The 16,074-nt window shown below is 42.7% G+C and overlaps 1 protein-coding gene across 17 annotated transcripts in view; it reads right to left on the reverse strand.

Moving 5' to 3' along the window:
- The window catches only part of Anks1b (ankyrin repeat and sterile alpha motif domain containing 1B), a 1,098,518-nt gene that overhangs the window by 8,523 nt on the left and 1,073,921 nt on the right, over nt 1-16,074 (reverse strand). For all 17 annotated transcript variants that reach the window (XM_076854981.2, XM_076854978.2, XM_076854982.2 and 14 more), the window contains one exon: nt 11,167-11,304. In XM_076854981.2, coding sequence (XP_076711096.2) covers nt 11,167-11,304 — 138 coding nt within the window. The remainder of the gene's footprint in view (nt 1-11,166; nt 11,305-16,074) is intronic.

The following is a 16,074-nucleotide window of genomic DNA, read 5'->3' on the forward strand; positions in this document are numbered from 1 at the left end:
GGAAGTGCTCAAGGGAGGATCCAGGAAGTCTCTCCTCAGTTCCAAAAGAGGCTTGTGGAGGGGCCAAGAGACGTCCTTCACTGTCCTGTATTCGAGTCACTGAAGCTGTGCCTGGCACATTCATCAATTTGATGTTAGAAAAACTGTATCAAGACTGTGGCAATGTGTCCTGCAGGGAGAGTTCTGGCACACAGGCCATTAATTTATATTAACTGGTGCATCACTAGGATTTTTTTTCTGTTTCTTACTTTGAAAATCTTTAGGCTCATGGGTTTAAAGGAATATGTGCATGAATACTTATTACAATGTGTAAAATTTTCAGGGGACTGATTATGAATACTACATAGATTCATGCAGGAGAATAGTAGGTAGCCATTTAAAAAGAAAATTGAGTCATTTAAAAAACTGGTTGAAAGACTATATAAAATATATATATGTATATGCTAAAATACAGATGGTCTTCATTATGTGTATAGAAAACAGGGATATATATATTAAAACATGACTAGTAGTGATCAGTGAGTGTTAAGGCTGTGGACCATTTCTCTCTCTCTCCTTCTTTCTGCAGTGCTGGGGACTGAACGTAGTGCCTGACATGTGTGAGGCAAGTGGTTTACCACTAAACCACATCTACACTGTGAATACTTTTCTTTATTCTTTGAATGTTTTGAACTTTGTTTTTAATTCTTACAGTAACAACAAATAATTTTCCATTTTGTTTTTCATTTTGATGACAATTAAAAACAAGAGAGAATCTTTGAGTGCAAAATAATCTTTTTCATTCTTCACGCTTCACCTTGGGGTTCTAAGTGCATCTTTCTTCTTTTGCTGCAAACTGTCTTCCAGTAAGATCCTGTTTGCAGGTGTTAGCATGGCGCACCTCCATGTACCAGCTGGCTGGCCACACACTTGGCCATGAATCTTGTTTAGACTCTCTTCAGCTTTCACATTGGATATCAATTTTAACACCTGTTCAGCTGAGTTTTAAAATATCCAACTCTTCCTTTAACCTGTAAGTCCCCAAAGTTCTACTCCAAGTACAGAGTGACAGGCTGAACTTCCTACAGTCCAACTCTGTCAGGTCCAACTGAAAAAGGTTGTTATTGGACATTTACCTGTGGACATACAGTCAGTCTGCTCTTGTAGCTGTGTGAGGTCGAGTTTCTGCACCAGACCCTGTTGCCTATGAACTTGAATAATACTTTATTTCCTCCATACTGATGATGAAGCAGCAGTAGCAACAACTTAGCAACTGCTGCATGAGACTGCCTACTACATACCAAGCACAATGCTGCCTGCCTTCTGTGGACTCTCGAACCTTCACAATGCCTTACAAAAGAGGAATGATCATCCCTCTTTCTCATGTGAGACACTCAGGATCACTGGGATTGATTAACTTGGCCGCATTCACACAGCTGCTTAGTGGTGGAGCCAGGAGTCACACCAGGTCTGACTTGAGACAGCCCATGTTCTGTGCCACGGGGGTGTCCTGCCTTCACAGCTTCAATAGATCTGCTTGTGTCCTGCCCTCACGTTCATTGGGGGACCCCCCCGCCAAGAAGCATCTTGTGTTTTGCAGATTCACTGTATGAATGTGGCACAGACATTAGCATACAGACCCCCTCATTGGACATGGGGGAAAAAGTTCTTTCAGATTTAAGTTTCATTGAAGAGATGTTTTCTGAGAGTAGGGGGCATACTTTCCTTTCAGATAAATAGGAAGCATGTAATTACTTTATTTCCATATTTGCTTTGACTTCCTAGAAGCTCAGAGCCAAACTTGTGGCTTGGCTCTAATAATTACACACAGAATCCTGCGTGCTGCCTACTGGCGCTAGAACTGTTCTAGAACTTTCGGTGTGGATCTTCTTTTGATCTGTGTTTTCCCTAATTTGGATTTGTATGTATGTACATTTTATCCTTATCTATTCATGGAGGCTGCCTTGGGTCTTGCGTGGGAAGGAAGTGTCCATGTGTTCACTTCAACATTTATTCCGGGGCTTACTTTGTTTAGCCCATCACCATCCCAAAGGCTGACAAGGTACATCAGACACAGACTCAAGGCTCGACATCATCTGGTGAATATGAGAAAAAAAGGAAACGAGCAGAGAGGAGAGGGACCCCACAGGGAGAGGGGCCCTCCTGGCCCAGGCTCTGAGGCTGCTATTCACCAGGGGACCATTCTGAGCTCTCTACAGCACTGTACACTAGCTTTAAAGAACCAACAGCCACAGTTTTGAGACTGGAATTGAAAGAACACGTGTGTTAGTTCCAGAGCCTCAGAAACTACAGGTCTACCTCTGGCTATCTTTCAGTGTGCAGGGTCGGCAGGGGAACTTCCTGAGATCAGCAGAGGCTTAATCCCCGACCCCAGGAAGAGGTGCAGACCTTAAAATAGTCAAGGAAAGGGCTGTGTCTTGACACCATCCTGAGGTGTCATGAGCCTAGAGAAGTCTGTTACACCACTGCATCCAAGACTACAAGCAAAGTCCCTGTCACTGAGGAAGGAGGTGACATTAAGAGGTAGGTCTGGTCCTGGGGACCTTTTGGTCCCCTTTCCCTCTGAGAGTTCCAAGACGCTCTGATGAGGAACTGTTGCCTGTCAGTCAACCTCTGACTAGCTTAGAGAGAGAGGCACGCATGGCTGATGGCAGGTTGAAAAGCAGTGCGTTACCCAAAGGCCAGACCACGGGACTCACCCATCCATTAGCTAGTGTCTCAGAAAATGACCTCATTCCAACTGTCACCCCTGAAAGGCTATTCCAAATTGCCAAGCACTTTGTCTCTTGAAAAATGGCTTTTGCTCTTGGTGATTGCCTTTTCCTATCTACCACCTTTACCTAGTGAGTTATTGCTCATCCCTGAACACTCCACTTGGCAGCAGTTCCTACAGGTCCCCTTTCCTGTCCCCTCAGGCTAAGTGAGTAGTCCTCCTCGTTGGGCACACTCTGCTTGCCTCATGGCATCTATCCTGGCTTTCTTTATAGGTCTGATTCTCCAGGTGACTGAACATCTTGGGGGTTCAAGTCTCGGGCAGGTCTAGGGCCAACGATGTTGGATTGGTTGAAGAAGCAGCTGGAGTTGCCTGGTAGGTTCCTAAGGGACTTGCTTCCTAAGTGTAGGACAAGGGTGAAGGTGATGGCCAGAGCCGATTCCTTCCTTCTCTCCCCCCGCCCCCACAAGTAGACCCGCGGAGTAAATGCCAGCAACACCAGGGTCGCCTAGAGACAGGCAAGTGTTTTCAGTCGGGGTCCCCAGAGAGGTCTCCAGAAAGAGCCCCGTTTCTCTTCGGGCTTTATTTTGCTTGCACTTCTTGTTTTTTGAGAGCTGGGGTAAGCCTCATCTACAACTTGCTTCACCCACGTCCTAAGGCAAAAATAACTTTGAGAACATTCTGGGCATATTCACAGAATCCATTGACATCTCTTTAGCTCTACCTTTATAGTTAGTTCTCTCAAGTACTTTCCAGAAACTAATCTTGAAGGTTTATAGAAATAAATGTTGCCCAATCATAAGTCTTCAGTATTCAGAAATAAATATTAGGAATTCTGCTAAGATGCCTATCTGGGCCAGTACTGGCTAACATGCAGATACATTCTTTAGAGCTAATTTCATCTAACAAAAAGAGTCATGAATTTATAATATGGATACATGTGAAAAATACTGAAAATAAAGAAAATTGAATGCACCTGTAAAATTCCACTGTTGGGATATAGTTACAGCAAACAACTATCCAATATATAGAGCATATTTTCTTTTCATATTTTACTTTTATACACTATGTGAATTTTCATATATATAAATAATCTATATTTATTTATTTTCTTATATTTTAAAAAGTGTATTTTCTTTTTGGTGTATTTTCTATTTGATATCTTGCTTTTATACATTATATAAATATTCATATATATATATATATGTAATTTATATTTAAAGACAAAATTAGAATCATACTTTATGTGTAGTTCCCTGATTGCTTTTCATGTAACATGATACCATGAATGGGTTTCATGTGCCATCACAAGTTCTTCAACTGTTCTTCTGAAAGAGTATTTGTTAAGGTTTAATGTCACACCTCATCCGAAGCACAGAAACTATCTCTGCTCACTGCCATGACTTGCTTCTTGTAACAGTCCAGGTTTTCCATGGGGACCACACACTGTGGCCTGTGGTCACTTGTCCTCATGGAACCACTGTCTAAGATGGCTGATTTTCACACCCATCTAGAGGACTGGCCTTCTAGGGTAGAAGGGCACAGTCATAATTCTGTTACCTGGCAAGGATGTGTGGAAAGGGTGAACAGGAGAGAAGGGTGCCAGATTTTGACCTCTCCCCAGTTTTCGACAGTAAAAGGTCCTAGCGGAAGCTGCAGTGAGTTTTTTACTAACTTGTGAGGACCTGGAAACAGGGTGCACACCAAATTTAAGTTTTTTTTTCAACTCTTGTTGAAAATCTTTCTCAAATGGACAGGTCCATTTCCTTGCTTTGGTGATCATAGTACAGATCCCCTTGGTATGGGGGAGACTGTTTCCAGGAGCCCTTACACCTAGACCCACAGATGCTCAAGTCCCTTATATAAAATGGCATAGTATTTGCATATTACCTATGCACATCCTCCTGTATACTTTAAATCACCTCGAGATTATCTACAATACCTAAAAAATGTAAAAGCTAGGTAAACACTCGTCATGCTGTATTATTCAGGGAACGATGACAAGAAAACAAAGTCTGTATGTATTCAGTGCAGATACAACTTTTTTCCGAATATTTTTGATCTGCGATTGGCTGAATCCATGGATGCAAAACCTGTGGACGTACAGGGACAACTTTAAATATAAACGATTTTTCTTTGTTTATTATGCCCAGAGCTCATACTTCTGAAGTGAATTCATGAGCCGTCATGCCTCCAAACCTGCCACATGTTCACACAAACGAAACATTCAGCTTCCAGCCTGCACATTCCTCCTCTGGGAGATGCTGGCCTGCTGGGTGCTGGCACAACTCCAGGATGGCATAGCTATGATTTTATTATAATTATTTGTTTATGTCCTGTTTATCCAACTGGACTCTGAGCTCCTGGGGATCAGGAACCTGTGCCTGCCTCATGGTAGACAAGCAATAAATAAAGGAATGCATTTATAAGGATTTTCACTTCTTTCCTCAGCTGTGGAATATTGTAGCAGCAAACTAAGGTTGTAAACCAAAGTATGGGATGTAAATCCTCACCCAGGGTCTGACAGCAAGAATACAACGTCAGTGTATCTGTTCCCCCTATTTGCACCATCCTCAGCAGCTAAGATTTACTGAACACCACTTGTTGGAATACACTTAATCCTTACAATAACCACAGGGGTGGTTATCTATTTTACAGATAAGGGAACTGAGGCTTAAAGACATTCCTGCCCAAACCATGAAGTTAAGAAAAGCTAATCTGGGGCTCGAAACCAGGTGGATTCCAAAGACCACATCCTAAACCTAACACTTCTTTTCAGTTATTTTATAGTCAACTCTGTTTATTGGTGGTTCTGCGTCTGTATATTCAACCAACATCAGACTGAAAATATTTGGAAAAAGACTCCATATATACTAAACATGTAGATTTTTAAAAATTGTCATTATTCCCAAACAATACACTAGAACACATATTTATATAGCACTGACATTGTATGAGACATTTTGAATTATTAAGAGATGCTGTAAAGTATACAGAGGATTGTGCATAAATTATTGCAAATGCTACCCCATTTCATATAAGGGACTTGAGCACCTGTGGATTTTGATCCTACAGGGGGTCTAGGAACCAGACCCCCAGGACACTGAAGAGTAACTGTATATAAGCAAATGCTGTAAAACAGTCTATCTGTGAAAAAAAAAAAAAAAACTCAGAATGCCCACTTTCTTTCTAAATTAACAAAAAGTGTGATTGATTTAGTATTCTGATAACATCCACCAAAAAGAAAGGATGAGAGATTAATCTCTGCAACCTGCCCCTGTGGCTGGCTTATGGCCTGGTTAATTCTCAGTGGAGATCAGATATGGGTAAGTGAAACCCTGTGGTACTAACGTATCTACTCTTTTTAGGGGGGTGTTGGTGTTGGTGTAGAAGGGCCAAGGGAGGCTGTCTTTTTAACTGAGTCAGGACCATTGCTGCTCTTAGGAGATCTGAGGTTCCTCCTGGCCTGCTGGTGAGTGCCAGGTGGATGGACAGGCCAGGGAGTGGCTCCTGATTTCCCTGTTGGCTGCTGCTCTACTACCTCTGTGGACTTCAGCCAGGGAATGCACGATGGCTCAGTTTTAAGGGCTTTGTACATGTTCACATACTCTAAGATTGCCATTTATTTCAAAGTCAAGTAGGTTGAGGCCATTTCAGTTAGAGAAAATCAGAAACAGAATGAAAGTGACCACCTACCTCCACAAACAATTTATTGGTCAGAGGTCAGCTAACATCAGCACCACTACTAAGTTCTTTTGCACCTTTGATTTCCCATTTTGTGGGCCAACTGCAATGTAAGCCATACACGGTCTTCTTCAGGAACCTCAATACTCTACCAAAAAAATCTGAGTTTAAGAAGTTTAGGAATTTAGATATCATTAAGCTGATGAAAAAAAACAAGAAACAACCTCATAGCAGACCCACAGCCACGTGCCATGTAGGGCCCACTCATTTGAGATGGGAGTGGAGGAGGTAAAAGCTGGCTCCATTGCAAACCCTCCAACTCCTTGTCTCACAAGACAGTCTTCTTTTCTACCCACCCATTCTGCTCCCTTTTCACCTGAGACATTGCAGTGTGGTCGACTCCAGCATTTTTCTCCCTATTTTTCGCTTGCTGGGTACCTGCTGGTGGTGGAGCACCACAGCAAGCCATCACAGGAGGCTGGCCATGTTCTCATGCATGATGTCATTTCTGTCTCTCCAGTTTAGGTCCTTTTGTGGCCCACCCTCAGCCAAGAAAGCACAGGGAAGAGGGCGCTCCATCTCCCACCTGCATCGCCTACCAGCACCATGACTTCAATGTTCCCTGAACGTTCCTGAGCCACTCTCAGCCTCACCTGAGCTGCACACAGAGAGGACAGAATTTGGGAGTTGCCAGTAAGAGAAAAATGGGCATGGTTAAAAATACCAGAGACTGCGAACATGTTCTTGATAGAGAAATGAGAATTAGCAAGGGTTTAGCAGCAAAGGTGTGGCTTCTAATGCTATTAAGGAGAAAAGAACAAGAAAATCTCTCAATATTTGAAACTATTGAATGAGGCCCTTCCCAAATTTTTATAGCACATCTGATACTCTCACAGAGAATGCATCAAAATCTTTTTGATCTACCCATACCAATTTTACTACTAAGTACTCTAGATTGAGTGAATTACCTTGGTTGTATCTATTAGCTTACCCATAGTGGCCTTCTCAGGAAGATGACCATAGCCTTGGGATCTGGTGGTCATTGGGAGTGGAGCTTTTACCTCCTCTACTCCCATCTCAATTCCCTACTCTTGCAATCCCATTTGAGATAAGAGTGGAGGAGGCATAAGATGAATCAATTTTTAACCTTCACAACTCCTGGTCACAAAAGATGTCCTTTTTTTCTACCCATCCCTACTGCTACCTCTTTCCCTAAGACATCACTGTCCAGAACAGTGATAGTGAGAGATCATGGGGTGGGAAAACCTTTTATGGAGGTGAGATGTGTTCCAGGCCTGGTCATTCAGTGATGCAAACAGAAATCAGCTGCCATGATAGTAAGGTTCTAGAGTAGGGTGCCAACCTGCAGGTACACATTGACCCTCATTTCATCTTGCTCATGTATCTGTCATCTAAAACTGAAAATATTACAAATTGAATCAAGGAAACAGAACTCAACCAGTGTAACATTTCCCAAAAGTGTTCTGCAGAATGCAGCCCTGTGAAGTGCTCTCTGAAAAAGGCTACCAGGGCCAGGTAAACTTGAGAAATAGCTCAGCATACTCCCTCCTTCCTGGGCATGTCAGGGCTCTGCAGGGTCCTGTAGCATGTAAACCAGGTTAAACTCACTTTGGAGCTTCTATAGGGGGCTTTGTGGTTCCTTCCTAGACCACGGAGTTTCTACGGGGAAATACTCTGAATTTCAAATGTTAAATCCATAAACTGGAAACTTCCTAGATGTCACTGAATTTTCTAGAGGATAGCACATAAAAACACGTGAAATGTGATCAGAGTAATAAAAATGGAGCCCATAAAAGGTCTACAAGGTCAAAAAAACAACAACCTTGAAATAAAAATGTATGTGTACTCATTCATAACAGCTCAAAGGTTAAATGTGTACTTGAAGTATTATAAGGAATTCCTTTGTAAAAAAATTTTGTCATTTGGGGCATCCCAGGAGACTGACTCACATCAAAAGAATTTGAAGGCTTTAAGACTGGACTGAAATATTGAACTGCCCCATATAAAGATATAAAATCCATTCTCAAAGAAGCTTTTTTTTTAGCACAAGCAAAGCTTGTTGCATCTCAGAATTGCTCAAAGGACCAGGTCAAGACTGCTGGCCTTTGTTACTATTTTTGAAGTTAGACAAACTGTGTCCACCTAGAGAGGATTAAAATGGCAGATCTGTGTAAGATGAAAATCCTTTGGAGCAGATATGAGAATCCTAAGCTAGTAAATGTCTACTTAAATCAAACATCTGGATGAAAAAATAAAAGTTGAAGCAATTCTCTACACAGTTTCCAAATATAATCAGGGACATTATGTTGATCATAAAACTAAACAGTTTTAGTTTGATGATCCCCCCTGCAATTTCAGCTGCATATTCTGGTGTCACAGAACCCGGGAGGCAGATGGCCCACAGGTATCATTTTTAGTCTGAATATAGAACAATGCTTTTCATACTCTCATGAAATCAAATTATATATTACCCTAAAAATCAATTTTATTGAAAGAAATGCTGCAATATTCAAGGAAGAGGCTGAAATCATCCTGAAAAAGCATCAGAATATTTCTGATGATGTTCATTAAAAACACTGTTTAGAGGCAGTAAGTTCTGAGGACTCAATGCTTTCTTTCCATTGCTTCTATTTTAATTTTTTATTTCTGTGTTTTAAGTCCTTTTAGAATGGCAGTAGGAAAACTGCCTGATAATGTGCTTCTGGAAAACTTATCTGTTTTTTAGCAGAAAAAGGGACAGACTGTCAGCAGATGCCAACAGGCAGGGAGAGGGAAGAGATGGCAAAGGAACCAACACTGTAGGCCTCTCACCTGATCTTTTATTTCAGTCTGGTGAAACCTGTGGGACACAGATCCTTGTCTCTGTTTTGTAGGTAAGAAAACTGGGACTCTGAAAAGTTTTAAAATTTGTCAAAGACTGGGGAATGAGGAGGTAGCTGATCATGGATGTGAACTTGGTCTGCCTGCTCTGTCTACAACAGCAATCCAACTCCCATGGAGAGACGTGTTACAAGCAAGCCAAAATACACGTGGATGGAATGAAATTTGACTGTTCAAAGAAGCAACTGCATTTCACAACAGTGGCAGGTTACGTTTAAGGTGTCAGAAATCTAATGCTGCATGTCCTTGTAAACCCCGAATGAAATGACTTTAATCAACACTTTAATCCTGTACAAACAAACACAACCAGAGATTTTTAGAGCAGCCTTGGGGGGGCTTTGCTTTGCAGTCCTTACTGTTACCACATACCGTTTTTATATTATTCTCCTCATGCCTCCCAAAATAGAAGGAATGTTTTTAAAGGTCCATGAATATCCTTTCCCATTTTCAATCTTTAAAAATCTAAAAGGGATGAGCAAATGCAGCAGGACACAAAGGCTACGAGCATAAACCTGACAGGTTGTAGGGTGGTGTCAGTTTTGATTACAGCTGGCCTTGGTTTATGGTGTTTGTCAGAAATGGAAGAGATGGCTTCAAATGGTCTTCTACACATGGTGCTGAACCACAGGCTGGCCTCCCAAGAGTACATACATGTGACTTCTGTCTGTTTCTCTAAATCTCTACATTTTAAAATCCAGTGAACAGAGCCGAATAATCAAACTGAAGTGGCATTTTAAAATTCTTCTGATTATGAATTACTCCAGGGTCACAGTTGTATCTGTTTTGTCTGTTGCAACTGCAAACGTCCAATGTTCTGCACTAGAGACAGCCTCGAGCAATCTGTACCATCTTGTGGGTATTTATCGTCTTCTTAAATTGTTTTCATTTTCCAAGTTTGTAATATATGAACTCATTTTTAGGCATACTGACAAGTTATGAATAAAAGTGGTGTGACTGCATGAGGAAGTCATTATAAGATTAACTTCTGAATGAGCATATGGGCCAGACCTTGGAGTCCCCAATTATTACTTGTAGGTATCTAATTTGACCACTATCCAATACAGAAAATTGCAAATACTGCGGAGACAAACACACCCATTATGTCCTAGTGCTCAGAATGGTTACTGGAGAAACTGTTGGCTGTAGTTAAGGAACAAATAGATGGAAAGAACTTTCCTGTGTTTTTTATTTTATTTTTTTACCAGAGGAGAAAAAGAATTTCTGAAATGTGAAAAGTGAAGTTGGTATTTGAATAATGACAACTGAGATCCAGGCAGGAGTAGAGTTCTAAATTGAATGAAAGAGTGAAAATACAGAAATACCCAAGAAAAGCTGAGTTGCCAAAGTTCTTTGTACCCCTTATTGTGGGCTGAACTGTGGCACCTCAAAATTTTGTACCTTGAAGCTCTGACCCCTAGTACCTCTGAATGTGATCCTATTTGAAGACAGAGCCTTTAAAGAGTTGACTGAGTTAAAATGAGGCCATTGCCATGGACCCTAATCCAATTTGATTGCTACCCTTAGAAGAGAAGGAAATCTGGATACAGACAGCTATGACAAAGGAAAGACCATGTGAGGACCCAGTGAGAAGGCAGCCATCTGCAAGCCGGGAGAGAGAGGCCTCAGAACCAAATTGGCTGACAGGTAGGTCTTGTACTTCCAGTCTCCAGAAATGTGTGAAAATCTCTGTTGCTTAATCACCCAAATCTGTGGTATTTTATTATGATCGCCTGAGAAAACTAACACTCTTGGTATATCTTAGTCTGGTAAACAAGCCAAGCTAATGTGTTACTCACAAGCTGGGCCTTCAACAAAATCCAGGAACATTTTGGGAGATATTTGATCTGTCCCAGGAGGGCAGGACTCACCACATCGAAGGCCGTAAACACGTGACAGTAGTGGTGATTGGACTTCAAATCTTTTGTGATATAAGCAAAGGTTGAGAGGTCTTCTGGGTCTTGGGCAGCACAGGAGATATTACGAATTTCATGCTCGGCAATTATGTTCTGGAAGAAATGACACAAATGACCATTGTTTTCCTTTGAAACCATCATATTTTAGAACCAAGACAAGTAACCTAGGAAGCAGCTGCTTTCCTTCTTCGAGAATGTTCTAGACCAGCAACATTCAAAGTGATCCAAAGTGCTACCCGTGGGCAAATGTACGCCAGGTCTGGAAGGAATGTTTTCATTTAATGAAAAACAACCTAAAATAGTCATATCCTGGAGCAGGTTCTCACCAGGTGCTGTGCGCGGAAGCAGTCTGGGTGGCAGACACTTTTTAGAAAAACAGTAATTACTAAGCATTTTACTGTTTCCATTCTCCACATCCAGTTGAAGATAAGCAGCCTGCTTCCTGCTAATTCTGTTTGGAAAGGGTCATCTGCCACTTTCTGTGGGTGAGAAGAACTATGACCCAAGGGAGCTGCCCAAAGCCCTCCCCACTGGGCTTGTGCTTGCTTGTCCTGTTTTTTTTTTTTTTTTTCTTTTGTGGTCCTGGGGATTAAACCCAGGGCCTCGAGCACGCTGGCAGGTACAGAACAAGGCAGGCAGGCAGAAAGAAACCTCGGGTGCTCTCTTGAGATCGTGTGGTGGCTGTGGTGTTAGGGCAGGATAAGGGAAATGCCACACTGCCATATTCAGCCATTGGATGCCTTGCTGGATTCAGGGACCTATGAATATGACAATCCTTTCTTCTCAAAACCACCTGTGTAATTATAAGGTGGGTGCCACTGTTACCATTATTATATAACAGGTGAGGAAACTGGGCCTCAGAGGGTTTCCGTGCCTTAAATGGAGCAGGTGTGGAGCTGGGGCTGGAGTTTGAGGTTGCTGGTCGAGCTCTGGCTCTTTCGAGTACCCTGTGATGCCCTTTCGTCATCCCCTACTTTCTCTTCCCAGTTTAACAGAATTGCATTTTTCCTTCTCTAGAATTTCTTTGTGTCTTCTCCTCTCTGCCCCATCCCTGCCTGTCTCCAAGAATAACTGGTGGGAGGAAAGGTTTAGTGCCATTGTCCCAAAGAACATAATAACCATGGAGCATCATCCTGGCTACAAAACTTGGTAGAAATTCCTTTTGACACACACAGATGCATTTAAAAAGCAAAGAGAATCCCATAATAGTGCCATCGCTTTTCATCTTATAATATCCCACTTATGTTTTTTTGCAGTTGACACAGATTTAAAGCCCTCAGTGCTTTAGTTACCCTAATGACTTTTTAATTGCACAGTCTTAAAGAACCTGTTGGCAATACAGTGTTCTGCATCTACCCATTAATGCCTAAAAATGCTTTCAAAATGTCCTTCCCTGCCAGCACCCCGAGCAAGCACTTCATGTCCCTCACTCCACAGAGTGGTGTGGTTGGGGAGCAATTACAGAATTGACACAAAAAAGAAAATTAAATTAATACATTCTTCACTGTGGCCTTGTATGCTGTCACTACATGCAATGGCTCTATCAAAAATAATTCAAATTGAAACTGTAATCCCATAAACAAGAAACATTCTACTGTAAGATACAGTTTCAAAGTAAAGGTCATGATTCTCTTGTATCCAGGTAGCATTTCTCCAAGTAGAACAAGACATCAGGAACTAGTGAATCTTAAAAGAAATGTTAAAATTTAGGTAGTCTTTAAAGGTGTGATGTCAGCAAGTGTGGAATGTCTGCCGTCACCGGACAGGGGGCTGCTGGTGCCCTGGGGGAGTCTGGGTGTATTTGGCCTCACCTATCTGGATCTATATCACAGGAAAAAGAGCACTAGCTCCAACTTTTAACTAAATTGGCATTTTGTGTTCTGAGATCCTTTGCCAGCATAAGACAGATCAACTTTCTGCAGAAGTTTTATTGCATGGATTTCCTTGGCTCTTGGCCATTTCAAAGGATGCTACTATTGAGGATTTTCAATAGTGTGTGGCAGCATCATGGCCCTGGGCACAACTCCAAGGTAGGTAGAGTGGATTCTTGGTGCTCGCCCTTCATCTGTCTTTCGAACCCTCAGTTCCAAAGTTTCTGGAGCCCCTTACTCTCCATTCTCAGGAGCCCAGGGCAGCCTTTTAAATGGCCCATTGAGGCCTGACATCTGTACTCCAAACTAGTCTCTTCCCTCTCTGTGGAAACTTTTTTCCCTTGTTCCCACAGCCTAAGCTAGGAGGAAAGCAAGATAATTTTATTATCTTGACACATCCCCAGTGCTAGAATGTGGTGAGGATAGAGATCTCACCATGGAACTTCCTGTACTGGCCATCATCGCAGAATGGTGAGGCCAATTCTCTACATGTAGGAGGGATCCAAGGCCAAGGACATTCATAGCTATAGACTCTATGGAGACTGGATGTTGGCTTCCTCCTTGGAGAAGAGGTCAAGTAGGAAAGTATTCTTTCCTCCCAGTCTCACATCAATTAGTGGGTCCTCTTCAAGGTAAAAGGTGAGGTCACTATGAGGTATAGATTGTTCCTCAGCTTAGAACCAGACTCGTCATATGGAATTAGCCCTCCTTCTAAGCATATTCTAAGGAGACTAGAGCTTTTAAAAGGCTCAAGAGAAGGACTGGGGAGGCCTCACCCTGCCTCTTCTTTGTGATAGACAGTTTGGCAGCTTACTTTCAACAGGGAGAGATTTTTTGCCTGACTTTTGCTTTCCTTCATGTGGAGAAACAGTTGAAGAGATGGATGGCTGGGCCAGTGGAGAACAGAATTATTTGGTGCAGCCAATTAATAAGGTGGTTCTAGGAAGGACAGGAGGTAATGAAGTGATGCAGCCTAGAAATCTGCCTCTGGCCTCAGCCCTCAATCTGAGCTCTGCCATGAGGGAGATCCACCTGAGTCTCTTCCAAGGCCAGACTGTTCCTGAGAGATAGCAGCGTCTCCTTCAGAAAGTGCTCCAGAAGGAAGGCACAGCTCTGGCTGAGGGCTGACTGAAGACACCCTTGGAGCACTTGATGTCAAGGCAGCAGCACACACGTGGACTGTGGTCTCAGCTGACTCCAATTTTCTGAGAAGTATGTGCTACAGAAAACAGTGGGCACCTGCTGAGGCAGATGTTCCGAATATTTGGAGCCTATAAAATACCATTGGTCACGTTTGAAGTTGGTATTTAAAAAAAATTAACAATTAAAGCAAAAAACAAACTCTGGCCTGGCATTGTTCCTAATTCAGCCGATGGAAGACTGAGCAGGGAGCCAGCACAGGAACGCAAATGGCCACTGAACCCTTAGCGCTCCCGGGATGCAGGAACTGGGTCACCTCCTGGAAAACCCCGCTGATCTGAGGAAAGGTTTTGTCTGTAACCAAACAGTCGCAGCCTCCAGGCCAATTCCTTGCCGGAGCTACCTCTGGGCTGTGGATCACAAGCTGATGTGATTCCTCTGAAACGCTTTAGGACTAAATCTATTCCAAGTTCCATTTTCATTTCAAGATCACTCTCTGCTTCTTCCTTCTTAAATCAGGATTAGTGATTCGTTTCCTAAGTTGCTAGGCAATACATTTATGCATTTATAACTAAGGTGCCTAACCCTTCCCCACAAACTCAGCCAAAGCTATTTATTTATTAGAATAAAAGAAAGAAATACTTCCATGGAAGACTTGTCTTTTACCACAGTCTAATGGGGGCTAATAGGAAGGGAAGGGCAATTAACACATAATTAATTATCCATTCTACTTCAAACTAGTTGGCGGAAGGCACTTGTGGAGTAACAGAAGCATCAAGTTTAGGGAGTTTTAACCCTTTTCCACGACCACAGGCTGCGTGATGGCAGGGCAGCCAAGGGACGGAAGCCTTCAGGTCCTCCAGCTGGCCAGTGCAGGCAGACAACCCCTCTGTCTCACCAGGGGAGTGGGGAGAGGATGCATGGTTAGGAGAGCGCTGCTGAAGAACAGGACCACATCAACTATTAATAGTAGGGTGCCTCTGTATAGGCTTAGTGGCCACTAGCACCTGAAATAATAATGAGATCTCCAAATATAGTTGCCTTTCACAAAGTCTTCACTTCAGACCAAAGCAGCCCACCTAGACAACACTTCCCAGTGGGGGGAATCTGAGGTAAAAACAGGGAGCAAGACTTTGGAGTTTATCAGTCCACTTCCTCCCTGCAGAGCTCTGCACCTTTGAAGCCAGTCCTTCAGCCCCGGCTGGTGGTCATGCTTTAGCCTTCTAATTCCAATTTCTCCAGTGCAGCCTTGCACTATTCTATCTTCTAAAAACAATCTCTCTGCTTTGACTTCGCACATGGCCACCACTGGTCTATCACTCTGAGTCCCCTAATCTCTTTCCACTATCATATGGCAGGGAGATTAGCCGCCCAGCTGGTTGAAGTGAATGTCCTCAAACTCCAGAAAGAGCCAGGCATGTATTGCTTGCTATACAGTCATAGAGAGGGTGACCCCACTTGCTGCTGGCACCTGCACTTCACCATTGCAGATTTCAAAAATATTCCAAAAATATTCCGAGGACCACATTGCAAGGACTTGAAAGGTATGCTGGCCTTCTTTGTTTGTATCTACGTTTATATAAAATTATCTTTTGCATATCTTTCTTTGCTGATGCTTCCAAAGCAGAGTCACTGGCAAGCAGTTGTGTATGAGTAACTCATCTAATTATTGGTGACTGAGTCAGAAATGTCTCCTAGAGGTACAGGAGCACTGGCTTCACATACCTCCATGTGTTGGTGAGCAAAAAGCAACAGACCTGTCAGTCAGAGTGCTCCCTCAGTGCTGTGATGGTGGAGACTGGGTCAGAAAGGACAGATGCAGCCAGTTTTGCCACCACTGAAAGACAGTTTT

The sequence above is a fragment of the Callospermophilus lateralis genome, chromosome 4 (assembly GCF_048772815.1).
Source record: "Callospermophilus lateralis isolate mCalLat2 chromosome 4, mCalLat2.hap1, whole genome shotgun sequence".
Lineage (NCBI taxonomy): Eukaryota > Metazoa > Chordata > Mammalia > Rodentia > Sciuridae > Callospermophilus > Callospermophilus lateralis.